General features: G+C 36.0%; 3 protein-coding genes across 3 annotated transcripts in view; 2 read left to right on the top strand and 1 right to left on the bottom strand.

Annotated features, from left to right (window-relative positions):
- The first annotated feature begins 289 nt into the window (after positions 1-289).
- LOC132166258 (heparanase-like protein 3) lies at positions 290-3,160 on the top strand. The gene is made up of 8 exons (XM_059577044.1): positions 290-752; positions 1,108-1,144; positions 1,244-1,427; positions 1,518-1,666; positions 1,747-1,977; positions 2,072-2,387; positions 2,468-2,567; positions 2,647-3,160. The coding sequence occupies exons 1-8, from the start codon at positions 510-512 to the stop codon at positions 3,049-3,051; spliced, it is 1,665 nt and encodes a 554-aa protein (XP_059433027.1). The 5' UTR covers positions 290-509; the 3' UTR covers positions 3,052-3,160.
- Positions 3,161-7,310: 4,150 nt separating this feature from the next.
- LOC132166018 (triphosphate tunnel metalloenzyme 3-like) lies at positions 7,311-12,742 on the top strand. Its single transcript, XM_059576756.1, has 2 exons — positions 7,311-8,004; positions 12,526-12,742. Coding segments are annotated over exons 1-2 (597 nt in total). The 5' UTR covers positions 7,311-7,408; the 3' UTR covers positions 12,527-12,742.
- A 753-nt stretch (positions 12,743-13,495) lies between these two features.
- Positions 13,496-22,946, bottom strand: part of LOC132165507 (probable anion transporter 6, chloroplastic) — a 20,604-nt gene continuing 11,153 nt past the window's right edge. The window contains exons 8-15 of the mRNA XM_059576104.1: positions 20,281-20,354; positions 18,542-18,657; positions 17,437-17,473; positions 15,565-15,660; positions 14,997-15,138; positions 14,858-14,910; positions 13,917-14,003; positions 13,496-13,812 (exon numbers count right to left, since the gene is read on the bottom strand). Of these exons, the coding sequence (XP_059432087.1) occupies positions 13,711-13,812; positions 13,917-14,003; positions 14,858-14,910; positions 14,997-15,138; positions 15,565-15,660; positions 17,437-17,473; positions 18,542-18,657; positions 20,281-20,354 (707 nt within the window). The 3' untranslated portion in view covers positions 13,496-13,710. The remainder of the gene's footprint in view (positions 13,813-13,916; positions 14,004-14,857; positions 14,911-14,996; positions 15,139-15,564; positions 15,661-17,436; positions 17,474-18,541; positions 18,658-20,280; positions 20,355-22,946) is intronic.

The following is a 22,946-nucleotide window of genomic DNA, read 5'->3' on the forward strand; positions in this document are numbered from 1 at the left end:
GGAGAAAGAAAGAAAGAAAGAAACAGAGAGAGAGAGAGAGAGAAAGAGAATCATCTTTAATTATTAACTTTTCACATTCACAAATCATAATTAGTTGAGTAATTCTAAATAAAATATTTCCATTCTCCTTTATTTGAATTTAAAAATTTAACAAGAGGGATGAACATTATCACATTAATCCAGTTTTATTAGATGAGATAATCTTTTATACTATTATCTCTATCTCACTCCATCTTACTAAATTATCATTTTAAAAAAAAGAAAAAAAAAATGATTCAAAAGTTGATGAACAGGCAGCTCAGTAGGATAATAACAGAATCAGAGTGTAGAATGTATTATCATTTCAATGTTTCTTGCCAATGTGGCCTCCATTGGTAGACTCCTAGTAAACTTCAGTTTCCTACATATTCATGGCATCCATTAGCAGACTCCTAGTAAACCTCAGCCATTTATACTGTATATATATAACGACCCCAAACTTCGATTTTTGATTAAATCTGATCTGAAAAATGGGTTCTCAAATTTGGGTTGTGGGCATGTGCTTTTGGATGTGTGTGTTCAGCTACAGCTTCGTTTCTGTGAGTTCATGGATTGTAGAAGATGGGGCTGTTGAGGGGATTGTTTTCATTGATGGGGAAGCAGCCATTGGGAAAATTGATGATGATTTTGTTTGTGCAACCATAGATTGGTGGCCTCCTCAGAAATGTGACTATGGAACATGCAGCTGGGGTCATTCTTCTCTGCTCAATCTGGTTTGTTTCTCTTATGTACATTTGTTTTTTAATCACATAATTATGAAGTTTTCATGGTTTGTGTTCTTCTATATGAATCTCTTTCTTTTACTTCCTCTGTTGTTGCTGTTCATGTTGCTTTTGCTGCTGCTGCTGGGTTGTTATGTCTTTTTCAATTATATATATACAATATATTGCTTCTTCTTTTTTCCTGCATCTGTTTTAATTTGCAGTCCTATTTTTGTAAATTGGTTTCTATTGAATCCGTATTATACTTTTCAGTGTGTTATTTTTAAAAATGAAAAAAAGAAGAAGAAGGGAAATATGCCAAACTAATGATAATGTTTCAATTTTGTTTCATCATTCTCACGTGCAGGATCTTAGCAACAAAATTCTATTAAATGCCATAAAAGGTGAGAATAGCTAGCTTACCATACAATGTTTTCTCCAATCTTTTTCTTTCTTTTTTTTTTGGGAGTCTAATGATCTTCTTACCATCCAATCTGGTGCAGCATTTTCTCCCTTGAAAATTCGACTGGGTGGCAGTTTGCAAGATAAGGTCATATATGATACTGAAGAAAACCAGCAATCTTGTATCCCTTTTGCTAACAATACCTCAGCAATGTTTGGTTTCACTCAGGGTTGCTTACCCATGCACAGATGGGATGAATTAAACAACTTCTTCAAGAAATCTGGGTAAATTAATCATTCTTCCTTCTTGTTTACCTTGAAAATTTAATCTCTACCAGTTAATTAAACATCCTAAGATTCCATGGTTTGTTTCAGGGCTATGATTATTTTTGGCTTAAATGCTCTCCATGGAAGATCTATACTGTCTAATGGGTCTTCCATTGGAGCTTGGGACTACACAAATGCTGAATCTCTAATAAATTATACTGTCAGAAAGAACTACACCATTCATGGCTGGGAGCTGGGTAAGAACAAGATTTCTCTTCAACATATCTTTTCTGCTAGAAATTTATGGAGATTTCACATATATCTCTTTGTTGGTCAGGAAATGAATTGTGTGGGGATGGAGTGGGAACAAAAGTTGCAGCAGATCAGTATGCATTGGACACTATCTCTTTGAGAAGAATAGTCCAAAATATTTACAAGGGGATAGAGCCAAAGCCCCTGATCATATCACCAGGAGGATTCTTTTTTGCAGACTGGTTCAAAGAATTCTTAGACAAGGCAACCACATCTGTGGATGTTGTCTCCCACCACATATATAATCTTGGGGCAGGTAAAGTAGACTGATTTTTTGACACTTGTTTCAGTTTCTACTCCCATCAAACGGATTGAAATGGATAGAATTTTTAATGTAAATTACATTACAGGAGTTGATAAGAGCCTTGTTGAAAAGATCCTTGATCCATCCTATCTTGATGGTGAGGCTGATACATTTAGGAAACTCCAAAACATTCTCAGGACTTCTCCAACTCCAGCAAGTGCATGGGTTGGTGAGGCAGGAGGGGCTTACAATAGTGGCCACAATCTTGTCACCAATTCTTTTCTGTTTAGTTTCTGGTACTTAGATCAGCTTGGAATGGCGTCGGCATTCGACACAAAGACATACTGCAGACAGTCCTTTATTGGCGGAAACTACGGTCTACTTAACACCACAACCTTCGAACCAAATCCGGATTACTACAGGTTAGGTTATTCCGCGTTAAATCACCACTTATTTCAAAAGTTAAACTTGTGCTTGATACTTTGCTTTCTTCATTGTACAGTGCTCTTCTTTGGCACCGACTAATGGGAAGAAAAGTTCTGTCAACTAGCTTTTCAGGGACAAAGAAAATCCGAGCTTACACTCACTGTGCAAAACATTCTGTAAGTTTAATCCATATTCAATGATGAAAACGGAGAGATATACTCTGTTTATGATCTGATTAGAGTCTACATTATGCAGAAAGGAATCACAATATTGCTAATCAACCTTGACAACAGCACCACCATCCAGGCCGAAGTAGGCTTCAATGGTAGCAGGAGTTGGGGACACAAGCACAGGATTCATAAAAGGGGAGGATACAAGCACAGGCATTGGGGTTATCCACATAAGCACAGGCCTCATAAAATTAGAAGGGTTCAGAGAAAATTCGTAAGTGCAAGAGAGGAATATCATCTAACAGCAAAAGATGGGAATTTACACAGTCAAAGTATGCTGCTAAATGGCAACATTTTGGCTGTAAATTCATCTGGGGGGATACCTCCATTGAAGCCTTTATATGCAAAACCATTTAGTCCAATAAAGGTAGCTCCCTACTCTATAGTATTTGCTCACATCCCAAATCTTGTTCTCCCTGCTTGCATGTAGGAGGGGGCACTAGATAGAAGTAATCAAATAAGTGAGTGAATATTAGGGAAATATTTTATTCTTTCTTATTAGTGAAGTAGAATTCATTGTTTTTTGTTTTCCTTATGAACTGGTTTTAATCAATGAGAAGTTGTTTTGTTTTTGTTTTTGTTTTGTTTTGTTTTTTGTCTATCTCAAATATATCACTTTGGTGGCCAACCAAAGAAAGTCAAATATATACAACATTGTTACATGGATCCAATCAAGAATGAGCCAATATCCACTGAAGAAAAACCAACTTAATATTAAAATAAATGTGAAACAGAGAAAACGTAAACTAATAATGAAATAGATTGGAGTTTTTCCAATAAAATCATGACTAATATAGGGAGAAAAAATCAATGGTCAAAAGTGTCTGTGCTTACCGTAATGACTTTCACTCCATTAGCAATCAAGTAATCAGCAAATTGCGATGAAACGCTAGTAAACAAAGATCAAAGCCAGTGGAGGAAGAATAGAAACCTAAAATGGAGGAAAGGTCTTGGTTTTAGTGATATTTGTATTAAGTCTACGGTTCGAATCTCTTTAGTGCAAATAATTTTTTGGAAATTTTACTCGATTCATGTTAAAAGGGTGTTTTACAAGTCCAAAATTTGCTAGGTACACGAAATAATCTGTCTTGGAAACGTTCTATCTCTCTCGCGCGCGCGCACATATATATATATATATATATATATATATATATCCATCAAACTTTTGTCTATAAATTGACAAAAATTTACGTCGATACCTTTTAAAAACCGACACATGTTCCTATATCTCATTAAAAATTAAAAATCATTTTTAATAAAGAAAGGGCTCGAGTCACCCCTTTGGACAAAATATATATATATATATATGTCCATCAAACTTTTGTCTATAAATTGACAAAAATTTACGTCGATACCTTTTAAAAACCGACACATGTTCCTATATCTCATTAAAAATTAAAAATCATTTTTAATAAAGAAAGGGCTCGAGTCACCCCTTTGGACAAAATGAGATTCAATTACTCTTAAATCGACACCCACACCTTTTTTTTTTATATAATATTTTAATTTTTAATAAAGTATAAATAGTCGTGTCAATTTTTAAAGAATATTTAACGTGAATTTTTGTCAATTTATAAACGGAAATTGAATGGGAAGGAGAGGTGGTCCAAAAGTTGGAAAAAAAAAAAAAAAAAAAAAAATCGCAATATGAGATTAATGGCTTTTCATAATTACCGTCAAATACATCTAATTCTATACCGTGGGCGCGTGTAACTGTAAGGAAATATTGAAGACCAATTGGACGGTGACCGAGGCATCTGACAACCCACATGGCTCGATCAGAGTCCACTTTATCAGGGGTATAAATCAGGTGAGGAAGATATCCCATAGGCTCAATATAACCCCACATGAGCAACGGGTGATTTTTCATCAGACTGTCCAGTATGCCACCATTGCCACGTGATCGTCCAAACGAGTTGCTTCAGTGCTCACAAACACACACTGATCGAGGGCACTCTGCCAGCCCATGTGCTGATCCAACCGTTGAGCTGAGAACAATAAATTGCAGTGACATCAACGGTCCTTTTCTTTCTTCTTTCTTTCTTTCTTCTATCTTCAACCCGTTTCCGATACAGAAAATGAGGGTCTATTTTTCGCAAAGAGTTATGGAGAAATTATTAAGCTCGTCTTCTCTCCCTGACACTGCTTAGATGCCCCCTCGCCATCGTCTTCTATATAAAGAGAGAAACCCATTTCTCCGTTCACACAGTCGCCTCTCAAGTTCTCAACTATGGCGTTTTTAAACTCAACCAAACCCACTCTGAACCCACCGTTTGATTTTTTTACTTCTCATACTCTCCCAGCAAAACAAAATACAGCACGTTATTTTCTGCTGAAGAAAGATGATCTTCGACTCTCCAACTCAAAAGTTTATCGAAGATTTGAAGCTTTTTACACGTGGGTTGGCCGCAATCTTCGGATTACGGTGGAGCAGGCGGCGGTTAACTACCGGTTGCCTGTGGCTTTTGGATCATGAGCCGGAGTTTCAGTAGCTCACTCGGAAAAAATAAATCACCCCGTATTTCTCTGGGAATCCAGGGGCGAATATAGTAGACCGAACCTTCAGTCTTTTTTATTGAAATTCCTTAAACTCGAAGGAGTTTGAGTTTGTGTATTAAATTATTTGTTATCCGTTTCTTTTACTTTTGAATATACATTGGGTCAATCCCTCAAAATAGATGTTCAAACATTTCAGAAATTGGATCACCAATCCTTAAAATTTGATCTCATGAGATACCATTATTCTTTAGATTTTCAAGTTCTGGGAGTAGCATTTCACTGGGATGTTATGGAAGGCTTTAATTTGCACCACTATTATAGTAAGCAAAACAATTTTGGTCAACCAGCTTAATTAAAAAGAACAGATCATTACTTTTTTTTTTTCTTGATAAGTAAATGCAATTATTAAAGGTAGCTGTCAATTCTGTTTGTGAACAATAGTACTTGTTGCCATGGTAGGATCAATGGGCTCTGATACAGATTCTAGAGAAATGGGAGAATTGGTTTTGTGGAATGAAAATTGTCCTTAAAATGTAACATTAGAAACTAATTCAAGAGAGCTAATCTAATTACAAGGTTTAAAGTATCTCCATTTTCCTACTTCTGAGCCCATATTAAATAGGACTAGAGTGCTTAATGGGATAAGAATGACATGTATTTATTTGGATGTGAGATGCATGTGTTTTTAATAAGAGGTTTGCTACGATGCATTCCTTAAAAAAAAAAAAAAAAAAAAAAAAAATCATAGAGAGAGGAGATGATGGGGAGACGGGTGGGAGAATGCATAAAAGCATTTGCCTTTTAATAATAAACAAGTTAATTTAAAACAATGTGCTTATGGAATGTTATTTAAAAGTGAACGTGCATCTTATATGTAAATAGGATTGTCAATTTTTGATGTGACTGGCGAATTTGATGCAAACTTAAAATAAAATTAAAATGTTAGAGTTAAAAAGTCATATTCGTTTATGGTAGACCTATATAGTCATGATTTGATACAACTTGAACACGACACATGATATAATAACTAACAATTTTTGTCATAATGCGAGAATTGACACAGACTCAATACAAAATTAAGAAGTTAGGGTTGAGGGGTTTGATTTGTTTAATTAAATTGATCATATTATAATTTTACTTGTATAGTATTATTATATCTATGTCTTGACATACCTAAACCCAACACATTAATATGAATTGCTATCTTTATAGGTTACCAATAAATAAGTTTTACATAATCTTGGTATTCATCTTTTAGTAAAAGATGTAGTATGTTTGGAATTGTATTTGAAACAAAAACGCTTTTTGGCAAAAGCTGCATTTTTAAATTTTTGTCAAAAGTGCGTTTTGGTTATTTTTAAGTTTTTTGAACTTTAAAAAGCTCTTTTAATTTTTTTAACCAAACGGTCACCTTTTTTTTTTTTTTAACTGATTTTTTGAGTGTTAAACGTACTTTTAAGCCCGCAAACGCACACTTAAACATGATTTTTATGCAAATAAACACATCATTTTTATGGACCAGATTAGAGTAATAGTTTAGAGGAAAACTATCTCATTTCACTTCATGTAGGGACAAATCAGTTTAATAACGTTATTAAGAGAACAAGTGTGTTAAGGGATAACGGGAAATGATAAGTACTCTCTTGGTGTTTTCTTAGTGTTCTTTTCGTCTTATATGGATATTATTTTTTAAAAACAAAATGAAACTTATTAGTTTCATTTTGTTTTTAAAAAATAATATCCATATAAGACTAGGAGAACACAAAAAAAAAAGAGCACCTACAATTTCCCTCGACAAAATTTGCTATAAATCGATCTAATGTTATGTTATCCCTTAACACACACGTTCTCTTAACAACGTTATTAAACTGATTTGTCCGGGGAACCATATTCTCAGATCACATGAGGAAGGAGACGCCATTGCTTCCATCAGTCCCTGCCGACTGCCGAGTGGTAAGCGAGTGAGTGTGAATTAGAGATAGAGAGATATCCAAAATGCTGAGAAGAAATTCCACCAAGATTCAACTCCAAAGCGAAGACAAAGACGAACTCGAGGAAGCCCGCAAACACACGGCCGCCACCGCCACCGCCACCACCACAACCACCGCAACTCTCCTACACCAACTGTACCGCCGCCCCAAAGACTGCTCCATCGTCCACCGCCTCGGCCTTTCCTCCCAATAAAACACCTCAAATCCTCCCTACATATATATACCCCTATAAATAAATATTCTTCTTCTTCTTCTTTTTTTCTTTGGTTTCCTGGGAATCGAAGAAGCGACTGATTCATGGAGGTGGAGGTTAAGCTGCGGCTTCCAGACGCGGTGGCCCACCGTCGCGTCACCGATGTTCTTGCCCCATTCCACGTCAGCACCCACCACCAGGAGAATTGCTTCTTCGACGGCTCGGCCGGCGAGCTCTCGGCAAGCCGAGCCGCCCTCCGCCTCAGATTCTCCGACAACCACCCGCGCTGCGTCGTGTCTCTCAAGGCCAAGGCCGTGCTCGTTGACGGCGTGAGCCGCGTGGAGGAGGACGAGGAGGAACTGGAGCCGTCGATCGGGCGTGAGTGCACGGCGGAGCCGGGGAGGCTGAAGGACGTGGAGTCGAGGGTTTTGGGGAGGGTGAGGGAGGAGTTTGGGGCGCTGGGGTTTGTGGGGCTGGGAGGGTTTGGGAATGTGAGGCGAGTGTACGAGTGGAAGGGGCTGAAATTGGAGTTGGACGAGACTGATTTTGGGTTTGGGACTATGTATGAGATTGAATGTGAGAGCGCTAATCCTGAGGACGCCAAGCAATTGCTCGAGGAGTTTCTTAAGGACAGTGGTATCCCCTATTCCTACTCGGAGAAATCCAAATTCGCCATTTTTCGCACCGGGAAGCTTACGTAGTAAGTGATTTTTTAACTTTTTATTATCGTCTGTTAATTTGCTGTCTGTTTGGATGGTATTGGATGTGAAATGGAATGTGCAATTCACAAGATTTTGTGTTACTACTGAATGTATTTGTGGGTATTTGTTTATTTGCGTTTGGATATAGAATTTTCCTTGTGTGAAAATTGTTGATTTCCATTTGATGGTTAAATTGGTTTAGGATTTTTAATGTTTCATTGAGGTCCAACGCTTATTTTTGAATCGAAATGTATTTGAGTAGGGAATGAGAACCAAATTCTTCAAGTTTAGTAGTCTGGAATTTCACAAAATTGTCGTGTATATGACAACCAAAGAGTATTGTGGGATTTCTTTCACACCATCAGCGACATTATTTTTAGGATTTTCTGTGCATATGATATCATAGTTGATATTGAAGGTGAAGAGGAAGAATTCTAATGGCAAGGTTGGTAGGGCCTAGTAGTATGAACACGTAGAAATTGTAATTGAAGTTAAACGGATAACTCCTCCCCGAGTAGGACAACACCACAACAAAGGAAATTCTTTTGTAAGACAAAATGACAATAACTAATCGCCATTCCAAACCTACTCTTAATACACGTAAACTACTATAATAGTGGTTATACAGTTTGCATTATAACACTTGGACCACTTTCTGTTTGATAACTTCTGAACTAGGCACATCCCTTGCCACGCCTTGCATGCACCCACTAACATTTGTACACACATCTTAATACCCCCATTCATACATGTTGCGGACACTTTCTCCCAACTGCTCTTACTGCCCACTTCTTGTGAATGTGTCTATGTGCTTGTCTTTCCACAATGGACTCTCGAGCTCTGTGGTCTATCATTCGCCCTTTCATTGAAAGGAACATTGCCCTCAAGATTCAGAGAAGGGAATTGATGCTTCAGCTGCTCAATATCTTCCGAAGTTGCATCTTCTATCGGAAAATGTTTCCAATGAACTAGAGTCTCTGCAACAATCTTGGTTCCATGCTTTACCCACTGATACTCCTGAATGGATTGGGGTTCAATCTGAATGTCACCAACATCGACTAGAGAGGACCCGACTAGATAATTGTGTATAATTGGAGGTGGGCACCCATAGACAATTTGGAAAGGACTCGTAATGATGGGACTTTGGTAGGTGGTGTTGTACCAATACTTTGCTTAGGTGAGGAAGCTGCTCCATTTCTTTGGCTGGCTCTTGAAAATAGGCAACAGAGATATTGTTTGAGACATTGGTTGATGATTTTTGTGTGGCCATTGGATTGGGGGTGATAGGTTAGTTTTAATTGAGTGTCCTGTTATTTAAGAAATCTTATCACCGTAGTATACCGACTCTTAGCGCACATAAATTTCTATAATAACGGTTATACAGTTTGTATTTATTACACTTTTAATGATATCTCGATTAATTATTAAAAAAGAAAAGAAAAGTATGCCTTATTACACTAGGCCCACCCTTTGTTTGATAACTTCTGCATTAGCCATGTCCCTTGCCACGCGTTGCATGCACACACTATCACTTCTACACCCACACCTTAATTCCCCCATCATACACGATGCAGACACTTCCTCCCAACTGCTCTTACTGCCCACTACTTGTGAACGTGTCTATGTGCTTGTCTTCCTACGTAGGACTCGCTGCACAAACCTTGGATTTGGCTTCTGAATTCTCTGTGGTCTATCAACGGTTCGATCTTTGTATGTATCTTATTTTCATTATATGACATGCCCAAGTGACTCCATCTATGCTACTTACTTTTTTTTTTTTTTTCCTAATCAAAGGGGGGAAAGGGGAAAGGAATCTATGCTACATACTTCAGTGTCACATGTTTTTTTGCATAGCTAGTCTGAAGCCCGTTAAAGGAGAGTGACAGTAGGTTGATAGTCAGCATAACATTTTTGCTACATCTTGTGAACATGGACATCAGATTCCATTTAGTTGGGATTAAGACTTAGTTGAGTTTAGTTGAGTATAACCTGCAAGAGTAAACTAAATTACAGTCGGTCTTTAACCCCAAGGGGTTGGCTTAAGTGGTAAAGGCATTGGTCCCTTATCAGGTCTAAGATTTGAATAATTTTGAGTGCAAACAATTCTTTGGGGCCACACCTGCCAACGAAGCTGGAGTCTTACCCAATCCATATCGAGGAGGCACTTTGCACAGTTCCGGGGATTGCCCAACAGGGGTGGGTACACGAGGTGGCCTTATTTTGGAGAGGTTTCCCGTCATTAAAAAAAAAAAAAACAATTACAGTTGGTCTAGTCTTTTCTGTTATGTGATCTTCATTTGAAATCTTGAATGCTGTGATTGTCATCTTCCATGATGAATATTGTAATCTATTTGATCTAGTTGTCATTTAACTTTTTATTTATGACTATCTTTTTGAAGCTCTCATCTTTGGTTTTGTGACCCATTATCCTTTATCTGTTTGTTCACCAAACCTAATTATTCCACCTTTAGTTCTACATGGGCTTTGTTCCTAAGTTATTAGCTGTTTTTGTCAACCGATTCTCATTTGCAGTTGTAATCCAATTTGATGTTATTATTATTATTTTTTGCAATGGATTGTGTCGAAATAAATAAGCAGAGTCAACATTCCTATTTTGTGAATTCGACGTGATACAGTAACCTATAAGTTACATTTATGTTTGCATTTATGTTCTTAGAGCTTGTTTGTGAACCCATTCTAATTCTAGTTTTAATAGCGTTTAAGGTTGCTTAGCTATAGTTCTGGAGCTCACAAGTGTATTCCATTCTTGTAACCGAGCCTGCATCAGCTTATTAAGAGTTAGGCAACAACAGCTATTCAACGTTTTCAACTGCTTTAGTTTGTCAACCTTCATTTTCATGTTTTAGTTTGTCAAACTAACCCTTGATAATGCTTGACACTGTCTGGCCTTATTCCTGGTTATCTAATCTTCCCTACAGAATTGGCTGACAAGGGTATCAAAGCCTTGTCTTGACCAACGTTATCTTGCAAGAAACATAATGGAACCTGAGTGTTAGTTTTGCGACTAGACACCCTACTATGTTTTAAATGTTTACCTTAATGAACAAACTCATTTTATTTCTTATATTTATTTCTATGCATCTGTGCTAATTGAAGTGACAATGGGAAGGATCGCAGTGTTTGCTTGTTTTGTACTTTTGTTTCACCTATGGGGAAAGAGAAGCCAAAATTAGGCCTCGATATCGGTCAAAACGGTCCGGTTTTGGCTCTTATCAGTTATTAACCGATAATTTTAGGTTAAGCGGTTTATTAACCGATATTGAACCAATAAGAATTTTAACCGAAATTATCGGTTATAACGGTACACGGTTAAACGGTTCGGTTAAACCGGTTAACCGACTTAACCGTGGGCTTTATATTAATATATTTTGTTGGGTCAAAAATGAGTTTTTTTGACTTTTGAGAGCCCAAATATTTTTTGTTGGGCTAAAATAACTGATTAAAAATGAGTTGTTTTAGGTCCAAATACTTTTTGTTGGGACCCAAATATTTGTTTTTTGGTCTAAAAATTGAAGCTTTTTTATATTGATCCACCACAACTTTTTATTTATTTTTTAATTTTTTAATTTTTATATATGTATTGTAAAATACATTTTTCCAAAGCAAATGGACTAATCAACATAATGAATGCTAATTAGACTAACAAAACTAGTTAATGAAAAATGTTTTTACCAAAGGTAAAGAAATCTCATCTAATGCCATCACTAAAAAAAAAGTCAAACCTACTCAATCCCAAATTAAGATAAGGTTACATAGGTATATATATAATCTCAAAACTACATCATTTTGACATCCTTACTTAACGGTTTATATCGGTTAAACGGTTAACCGATATGAAATTTCTAACCGAACCGAACTAAACCGATAAGCATACTGGTATAAAAAATTTAACCAATAAGGATATCGGTATATCGGTTACGGTTAATATCGGTTCGGTCAAAACCGGTATACGGCCGGTAATCGGTAACCGGTTAATCCGCCTACCCCTAGCCAAAGTAGACTTGACATTAATGTTGAGATACACAAAAAAGTTAGTCTTACATTGGGAAGATGAATTGTTTACATAAAGTGGGTGGATTAGAAAGGAGCTCATGTATGCTTAGCCCCACATTGATTTTTTACTAGATAAGACTAAGTTTTATAAGTAATTTTAGAGAGTTCTAATGAGAACTTGACTAGTTATTTTAGAGTAACAGCGCCGATGTTACTAATGCTTTCTCTGAGTCGTTACAAATGTACCATGTCTAGCGATTTATCACCTTTATGGTAAAGGTAGGAACTAGTATTCCATGATTGAAACTAAGTTTTGCTATATATATATATATATATATATATATATATATATATTCTAATTGAATAAGGGAAAAAAGGCTACAGGGAATAAGTTTGATGCTTCTCCCTAATCTAATTGCTCCTGCTATTGATCTCAACCTTTTGTAAATCTTACTTTTGAAATGTTGATCGTCTTTACCGAGATTAATTATACATTTATTTTGCAGGTTATCCCAGACAATGACCATCAGCGCCCATTGATGTGAAAGATGTTCCGGTGTTGATGCTAGATTTATAGTCAGATTCCCATATCAAACATCTTGCTGCTTAAGTTTGCAAGAAGGCCATTTTTTATTTTTATCTTATGTCAAGCTACTCTCCTATAAACAACGTGACCAACTTTACTAACTTTCTTTGTTTGATTGAGTGTTTTCTTTTGCCCAATGTTTTTGGTTGTGATAGGATGGTCAGCCATACCAATCAATTCTCTATCTATCAAAATTTCACAAATCTACAAAAATAAATAAATAAAACATGAAAGGTTCCATGAAACTATAGTAAATGGGAAAAAAAAAAATGAAATAGAAGAGAAGATGGGAAGACAATCATCTCAATAAGGTTACATTACAATAAATGATTTTTATCAGCTTTACCAATGTCCACATTATAAGATTGAAGACAATATATGATTTTGGCAAATCAAACAACTGTCCATGTATGAATTTATATCCTATTTGGTATTATTCTAGGCATCCAAAGAATTTATAACCCATGCAAAAAGAATTACTGAATTTTGCTTTCAAACTATTCAAACCTAATTTTCCAAAAAAATTTGGTTCTTATGTTCAAAATTTTAAAAACAAAAAATAAAATTGAAAAACATAAACAGAATATTCTGGAGTGGTGTTAGCAAGTTGCAACATAAGCACAGGGATCAGAGGAAAAGCGAAAGTGCAAGAGAGGAATGCCATCTAACAGCAAAAGATGGGAATTTACACATCCAATCTGTGCTGCTAAATGGCAACATTTTGACTGTAAATTCATCTGGGAGCACTACATGGAACTAAATTTGGTTCCATCTAGTAATCAAATAGGTGAGAGAATAGAAGGGAGAATATTTTATCCTTTTCTTTTTGGTTAGTGAAGTATAATTCATGTTAAATATATCACTTTGGTGGCCAACCAAAGAAAATCAAATATACAACACTGTTACATGTGATTCAACAAAAGACACTGGGAATATACATATGCTATCTTTCCTATGTAGTTATACAACTAAATGGATCCAATTAGGGATGAGCCAATATCCACTCAATGCCTTTTAACAAATCAACTTAGTATTGCATTGTGTTGAGATGAATTCGATTTTGTTGATCCATTATGAATATTAAATCAAATGGACAGAAACAAGGTCAGTCTCTCTTGGAAAATGTTTGAGGCTTACTGCTGGCGAACAACAACCATACGAGCGAACCAGTCAAGTAGAAGAAGATTGACGGCACAAATAATGACAGCTACATAATACAGACAAATTATAAACTGGATAATATGAGCAAAATGTGAAAGATACAAGTCAAAATAGAGAAATAAAGCTAGAAAGACAGTATGTTGAACTTACACTCCATGAATGAGTTAAATCAAGAAGATATCCTGTGAGGGCTACACCTACAATGCCAGGTACTGCCCCAACTGTGTTGGTAATACCCTGAAAGGGGAAATTTCAAGAAAAAACTATTTATATCATCCACAATTTAATTTGTGAAGGTTTAATTGTTTAGAGTTCAGGAAAATTCCTTAGTTGGCTGCACAATTTAGTAAAGTAGGGATATGCTTCACTATGAATTGCATGCATAAGCACTGTAGAGGAAGCAGTACTATGCATTTAGCCCACTATGCATGTGTTGAAACTATTCAAGGAATTAGCTACTGGTCTACCCAGGATTCCAGAAAATGACATTATAATTTTGACCAAGAGCTTAAGCCAGGAAGCTAAAACAGGGATGAAAATATGCCCGGAATATTCAACTTCAAAAAATAATTATTGACTTGTCATGACTCTATTTTGATCAATAGTTTGTCATGGTTGTTGTATCACTATTTAAAGATAGCAATATGTTCTTCAATTACTACTTGATGATTAGAGCCAATTCCGTGCACAAGATGGTCAAATTACTAGAACTTTGTAATATAAGCAATTCTTCACTAAGACCAATTGCCTGAAAGAATGAGATTGATAAATTAGAACACTAAATGCGGTAAATTGATTCAGGAGCAAAGCTCACGTCCTCATCTGCACCCAAAAAAAGGTTGAAAAGAAACCTATAACCATTGTAAGAGGTATACCATTGATAAAACAAATTGTAATGGTAACTCATGGATAACCAACAGATTATACAAGAACCGCATATTGAGTAGACTGGAGATTGAATTGCCAGAGAAGTATGAGATTAATCAACCAGACACATACATCTGAACACTCATGAAGGGATACTTAAATAAGAACTACTAAAAGAGAGACAAATTTGGAATTTGGAATTTGGAATGTGTAGTATTACATACCAAAAGTATACTTGCATATTCAGGTGACATATCTTGGTGGGTACAGTAGAGTCCTGTGCCAATCATTGAATTAGTAGTCCGCAGGAAGACATTTATCCAATATCTTTTGGCTCATACAATCAGTTGGATTGTTAAATACCTGAGAGGGCAAAGCTTGAGAGGGCTAAGCCACCAGTGAGAATCCCCACCATTTCCCAAGGTGGTAATCCTAGATCCAGAGATGATAGAGTCATGCAAATTGCAGGCGACAAAAAGGCAATTGATTGACAAATCTTTCGTACCTACATGAACGGAAATAAGTGAATCAGAAATGTTAAGAATCATTTTTTTTTTTTTCTTTTCAAACAAGTAAAGAAAATTTGATGCTAAGAATGAAAGTCATAGGCCACAGCCAAAATTGGCTTGGAGACGCTATTTGTTCTTATATCACATGATGCTCCATCCCTCACCATTTTGGAAGCGGATTTAGCATTTTCCTAATATTACAAGCAATAAAAAGTAATCATGGAAACATATCAACTACAAAATTCACATCCAAAGTAGCAATTACATTAGCAACTACACAGCAAAAGAATACATATCAGTGTAAGAGATTGTCTTTTTGATTTACTGAGAAAACATAAACTAACCAAATAGATTGGATTTCTTCCAATAAAATCATGATTAATATAGGGAGAAAGAAGCAATGGTTCAGTGTCTCCACTTACTGTAGTGACTTCCACTCCATTAGAAATCAAGTGGTCAGCAAATTGTGATGCAATGCCACTAACAAAGATAGAAGCCAGTGGAGGAAGAATAGAAACCTGAAATGGAGTATATCTGATTCAGAAGGACATAAATTTTCATGTAAGCCTCTTTTCTCTTTTTTATAAGTAATTGAGATATCATTAAATGCGAAAAGCACCCTAAGTACACAGAAAATATACATGAGAAAACACCTAACTAGAAGGAGAGAAAAAAAATTCATGTAAGCCTTATGTTAAGGAAACCCCACATCGATTGTGTGTGTGAATTGCTTTTGGTATATGCATTTGTTAGACTCTCCATCTATTAGCTTTAAGCTTTTAGGTTAGATGCTCCAACATAGTATCGTAGTATCATGGTCCAGTTGATTGTTCTTGAATTCCATGTGCTAAGCCCGTTTGCTCTGTTCCAGTTGGGTAATCGAGTTTTCTTTGGTTGGGCCATCAGGATCATACATCTTGGTCTCAGTTCTATTGGGTTTGCATGTAGGAGTGTTATAGAAATCCCACATCGGTTGACTACGTGCTTTGTTATGCGTATCTATTGGGTCAATCCACCTGATAGCTTATACTTTTAAGTTACGTGCTCCAACAACTTATGATCCCAATCAAACAGTCAAAATGATGATGTCCATGCAACTTTCATAAATATAATGGGAAAGGCTACTCAAATTAGGCATATTTTAAGCAAACAATAGATTCTTACATCACATTGTAAATAAAAACTTGATATTCCGAAATGTTGCTCCAATGACCATAACTATGAATATAGTTCCAAATTTATCGATCAACCGTTTAGACCATCAACCAAATTATTTGTGATAATCTATCTCATGAGCACATTACAAACACGTACCAAGTAAAAGGTGAGGCTTGCCTGCTTCTATGCAATGCTTAAAGTTTGTCTGTAATGTATATTTATAATCTCCAACTTGCTATTACTTGAGGCAGACATTTTTTATTCCATGGGTAGCATACTCATAAGATATTAACGTCTTAAAAGGAGGTATTTTGGAAGATTTGTTAAAACAAATTTCTTGTTTTTTCTAGGCTCACAATTGTTTACAACTCCTTTTACCTGTGCAACAACAATTTTCTTTGAACACTTTTCCAATTTGATCATATATAAAGACTCTTAGAGCATGATTAAGTTTAAAATGTGTGACAGCCAGGTGTTTTGAACTGAGTTTATAGATAGCCTACTCCTTTCACAAGGATAAATACAAATTTCCAAACAACATAAATCCTTATCCTTCTTGTTTTACTGTGTTTTCCAAATCATTAGTCAATGTAACCTTCCTCAATTTCACCTCCTCACTTAGACCTCTCCCTTCTTCCAAGCCCTCAAGAACCCATAAATCGTCCAGAAGAAACATTTTTTTTTCTCTTTCTCTCTCTACATTACCAAACAGCTCCTCATTCTAGGCTTTTAAGTCAACTTTCAAGGCCTTAAATTTGCGGGCTAAAATATAACTTGGGAAACCCTAAAAATGATAGGAAGTCCACCACCGTTTCACCCTATCTAGGAAACCCTCTTGTTGTAGTTACCTTACTATTGACGGACCCAATTTAGAAATTAATCCAAACTTATTAGCAGCAGAAGCAAACCCAACAGTATTCCAGTAGAAACACTATATTGTTATGGGTATCCATATGTTAGGAAGGGTGATGCTTCCTGAATAGCTTTTAATAAAACATATTTCAATTACATGGTATCCGATATATTATTTACCAATTCCATATGAAATGTACAACAAAACGTTTTTTTCTATGAATGTCTACAAGAATGTGCTGGAAGAATAAAAGCAATAGAAAACATATTTCTTTTAGGCTTACCCATGCTGCTTCCGTCAAATTTAGGTTCAGCTCCTCACTGTATAGCATGAAACTGAAACTTAAGTCCTTTGAAATCATATAAATAAGATAAAAGAAAAAAAAAGAAAAAACCAAAAAGAAATTGTGTCTAATGCATATACTAATGTTTTGAAAGATGGTAACTATAAGGATAACTCAAGACAAGAAAAGAAAAAATGTATCAGAACCCCCTTTCAGACATATTATTCATTTACACTAGAGGATAATAAAGATATGCACAAGTAATTATCATGGTGTACTAGCTTAGACATGTTAATGCAGAAACCAGAATATAAAAAAGGATAGTACAGGTGAGGACCAAAAGGAAAAAGCAGCCTTTTGGCTTTGGCTCAGGCAGTAAAGGTGGGACAAGATTGGGATGGGTCTTAGGATCAATTCATTTTCCAGCCAAAGGAAACAGGGTGAAGGCTGGGGTGGTTTTGGATAGGACTCAAAATCTTCCCCAACCAAAAGATTAAAAAAAAAACAATAAAAAAAAAAAAAAAAAAAACAATTGAATCTAATAGTTGGACTACCCTGCTGGCTCATCATTTATGGTTGATATAACTTCTAAAAGGCAGCAAACAAAAATCGCATTTGCGCTACCTTTTCACTTCAACGAGCCTGGTTATATTTTATTCCAAAATACCAAAGATAGTTTACTAAAAATGTTAATTGCAAAGCTAGAGAACATGTTATTCTGTTCAAATCTATATAAATTAGCCAAAAACCTTTCTCTAAGATGATTTTTATTAGTTGGATAATATCTTCCAGGCAGAAGGGTGCTGTAAAATAGATCATTTCATGCTGACAGGGTTAACAACTTCAGCCTCCAAATTTCCAATTATTAATACATTAAAAAATGCATTCATGAAAGATAGTTCTTGCTTTTGAATGTAGTAGAGGAATATGAAATCTTTTAGATTTTATTTAAAATAATTTCTTTAACCTATAAATCATTGATAAAGAATGTTCAACGCTAGTAACAAGAGACACAGACAAGCTGATGCACAAAATCTCAGAGCACTAGTCCAGGAAATAGCCAACAGTAATCGTGAATACACAACTTTAATGTCATAAAAGGTACCTAAAATATGTTGGAAGCCAAGACAGACAAGTATAGTGACCCCAACTTCCACAAAAATGAGCATATATCATTGCCCATACGGCTTGACTTTGGAAAAATGCCTTCCATGGTACTTCCTATTACACAATATCCAGTAAGAAAACAGGGTAACAATATAAGAGCTAGCATTAAGTTATAAGAGGGGCTAAATCATTAACACTGTTTTTCTTAATATAGTTCAAAGAACAACAGTTTATGCAGTTTAAAAATTCATAGCAAATGCAAATATGTCAAAGCATGACCTAAGATGCTAATTTGACTGAATGACCTAAAATACTGCCTGTAGTAAATTTTGGATGATATCAAAACCAATTGTTTTAATTTGCTGGTTAATCACATTTGGACAAGGCAAAAGATGCATACAGCTAAAATTTTTGCTTTATAACATTTAGGGTAAATTACACTTTGCCCCCTCAAACTACCACTCAATTCTCAAATATACAACTCACTACAACCCGGACCTATAAACTACAACAATGTTTTGAGTTGTCCCCTTTGCCACAATTGGCTGTTATTTTAGATGGAAAACGTTAGCACCTGTGTTGTGTGCCAAAGTTACCAAATAGCCCTTAAAAACAATAACACAAAGATAACACAGAGGTGGCCACGTGGCCACCCCCTCTAAACAGGTGACAAGTGCCTAAGTCCCCTCTGTTATGTTGAAGGGGCGTGGACACCTCTCTCAACAAGTAGGGTTGGGCTCGTGACCACCCCTTCTAAATAGATGGGATGCCTGAGCGAGCTCCCCTCTAAATAGCTGAGGGGTGGTTGTGCGGCCACCTCTTTAAATAGATGGGCTATCTATTATATTGAGGGGTGGCCACGTAGACACTCTACTAAACAAGTAGCACCCCCTTTGAATAAATGGGGATGGTTGTGTGGTCATGCTCTCTATTATGTTAGGGGGTTGCTACACATTTTTGACAGAGGGGGTGGTTGTGCATCCATCTAACTAGGTGAGGGGTAGCCACGTGGCCGCCCCCTCTGAATAGATGTTGTGTCAATTTTTCTTGTTTTAAGTGAGGACAATTTAGTAATTCACACGTATGTGCAAGGTATATGCTAACATTTTGCATCCCAAAGAACAATGAGTTTTAACACAGGGAGCAGCTCGAAACATTGTAGTAGTTTATACATCCAAGTTGCACTGAGTTGTAGTTTAGAGCAACTTGAGTAGGATAGTAGTTTGGGGCGTGGGGGGAGGCAAAACTATAATTTACCCTAACATTTAAAATAATACAACTCTAATTGTCTAACAAATGGTGTTTGGACCAAATGACATCTCTTTGCTTCATATGCAAGACATAAGGGTTCAGGTCAAAGGTTCAATCCATTGAGGTAAGTGATTTATATTTACCGATCAAAAATAGAAGTCTAATTTTCTATGTCAATATAGTAAAATACGTAGAGTTAAGCTGAAATATAACAAGTGAAATGTGGAAATTAGTTAACTGGAAGAGCAGATCAGAATCTTAGCCACCGACCCTGGTTATTTGAGGAACGCATTGAAGATGCTAATCAAGATGGTTTCCATTGATCCAGTAATTTAAGCCACCAATCCAGGACATATATAATCTTTTCAAACTCAGTGGATATCTAAACACCTTGAGTACCCCAAATTCCTTCCCCTTCCTCTCCCCCAAAAAGAATAGAATAGTAAAACCACCCAAGAAAAATAAAACAATAGAAACACTTTATACCTTTAATGAGCCACCTAACTCTCTCATAGACGCATTCCAAGTTTGTGTCATAATGGCAGACTGGGACGCGGACCCTGTCAGATAATTAAATAAGAAAAAGAAAACACAGGCCATGTGGCAGATGAACTGACGAAAAAAGTAAGCAAAGATGAAACAACATATGCTTCACAGCACAAGTATTGAAGTATGGATCGGCATCAGCATCTAACTTTACGTTCATATAATAACAATGTCTAGGACAAGCCCATTTACATAATGTGAAATACCATTACATATTAGCTCATGCATAACCATGAAGACCATGTGTCAAGGAACAAAGCAATAATAGTACATGATGTCGTAAATTAAAAGGTAATGGTGGTGCTCCTGGCAGTGGCACTAATGATCTTGGTAATGAAAGAGACTCTGCTGAGGTGGTGTTGGCAGTGGTGGAAGTACAGGCGCGATGACATGGTTGTTAAAATGGTGCTAGTGGTGGCAAAGTTGAGAAAGTATAAATAAGTATGATGAGATGATGATAGTATCGGTTGGATAGCTAGGGTGGCTATGGCAAAATGGGGTGTCATTAGTGAAGAGTTGAAAACTTGGACATAGTAAGGAGCAAGCATTATGAGAAATTCTCAAAATAAATACTTCTGAAAGTTAAGGAAGCATAACTTGGATATTTAAATAGTTTATTCTCCAAGCAACTAAGCAAGCATTTCAGGTCCTCATCAATTACCAGTTAGACAAAAATGATTAAAATGCATAACAGCTTATGATGCGTTCGCAATATAACAATGCCCTTAATTTTGATTAACTGGCGTATTTTACATCATCCATATGAAAAAAAAAAAATCAGGTGTATTTCTAGTTAAAAAATATCAAACTAAAGGAGAACGAATAAATAAAGTAAAAAAAAAAAAAAGGATTAAGTGCTCACGCGAAATTGATTCAGCAGTGAATGAAGCCTTTCCTTCTTCAAGAAATTGAAACCCCAAGAACCTTCGTAATTTGTTGGGAATACAAAAAGTAAGATTCACACAGTCAAATCAAGATACTAAAAAAAGTAAAAGCAATTAATTCAACCAACCGAGGGAAAATTTCTTTTCTTTTCAAATGAACAAAGATTGCTTTGCTTAATGCACAAATAATTAGTTCCTTAAACTAAATCAGCTGCAGGTATGTGAAATAGTTTGACTTTCACATTGCGACTTACCAGGCTAGCCCAAGAGAGCCAAATATGTAAAAAACAGATCCCCAACCAAAATTTTGTATAAGAGGAGGAGCCAAAAGAAGCCTGCAAGTTTTACAATGTTAGAATTAACCAATAAACAAAAACTTAAGCACTCAATAAACTTAACAAATGAGTGACCAACAATATCTAAGTTTGCTACACTTGGCAGATCTAAAACAATTTGAGGGAAGCTCACATCTGCCTTAGTTTGCTGGCACAGAAAAGGTCTTAACTGACAACTCGTATAAGAATATTATGTATATTAGATTCAACTCATAAGGAAATAAAGCAGGAACTAGAACCTCTCAGCAAAGCTTTAAAAATCACTATTGGACCTTCAGCAATAAAAAATGATTCTATAAATACACTACAAGGCATGTGAAGAGAGACGAGGAACATTATTGGAGACATTTTAGAAATTCAAATCTTGCTTTTAGAACAATCTACCAGAAAGCCGTATGTAGCTATTTCTAATCAAATCATACAGTTTAATGGCTAAGAATCTCAGTTCTCAATGAGAAGGATTTTATGTGGTCAAGTTATGCGGTATCATGCCAATTAGATCCATTATCAAACATTTACTTCAGTACAGATGTGATTCCTTATCTACAAACATTTTAACAAAACATACCCTGCAACACTTCCCACGCTCAGTCCACCAAAAACAAATGCTACAGCCCGTGACCGCTCTTCCAATGGTATCAACCTGCAAATGGTTTTAGAGAATGCCAATCAAGTGGAGAAAAAAATGTACATTAGCACTTTGGTAACACATAACTTATGGTATAGAAAAAGTGATGCTAACAGCATAAGATATTATCAATGGTAAAACAGCAATAACAACAAGGGCTGAAGCACACACCCGGGTTTAACTTCACAGAGAATTGCCAAAAGAGACAACCAGCTATTACACCAAGAAACTAGATATTACCAAATTCCAGATTTTTTTGTCTCCAACAATTTCTACACTCGGTTTCATAAGATCTCTTTCAATAAGATTTACTGGCTTACATGTGTTTTTTGTAAGGAGCTCAATAAGGTACATAGCAGTGAGCAAGTAAAAGAGAAAAGGAAATACAGTTAACAAGGAAAGGACAGAGATAACGCAAATTATAGCAAGAATAATAGAGATCATGTCTAAAAATCATTCTTCTGATTAACATGCGCCTGGACTAATTTGGATGTCATACATGCCTGGCGATAAGATCAGTTGCAGCCGAAGGGGAAACACCTTCTCCTATTCCAACCTAGACATAACAAGGAAGAGAAATGCTTAGTCATAAAATAAACTCAGATCAACATGATAGGTATCAAAGAGAGAAATGACTCGACTATCATGCACTACGATAAGGGCATGGGCCGAGACAAAGACAGGAAATGAACTTGAACCTTTCAATAAGATCCAGGTGTTCATGAACGTAAAAGACAAACTACAAAGAGATGCAAAGTT

Source organism: Corylus avellana, chromosome ca11 (assembly GCF_901000735.1).
Source record: "Corylus avellana chromosome ca11, CavTom2PMs-1.0".
NCBI classification, from domain to species: Eukaryota; Viridiplantae; Streptophyta; class Magnoliopsida; order Fagales; family Betulaceae; genus Corylus; species Corylus avellana.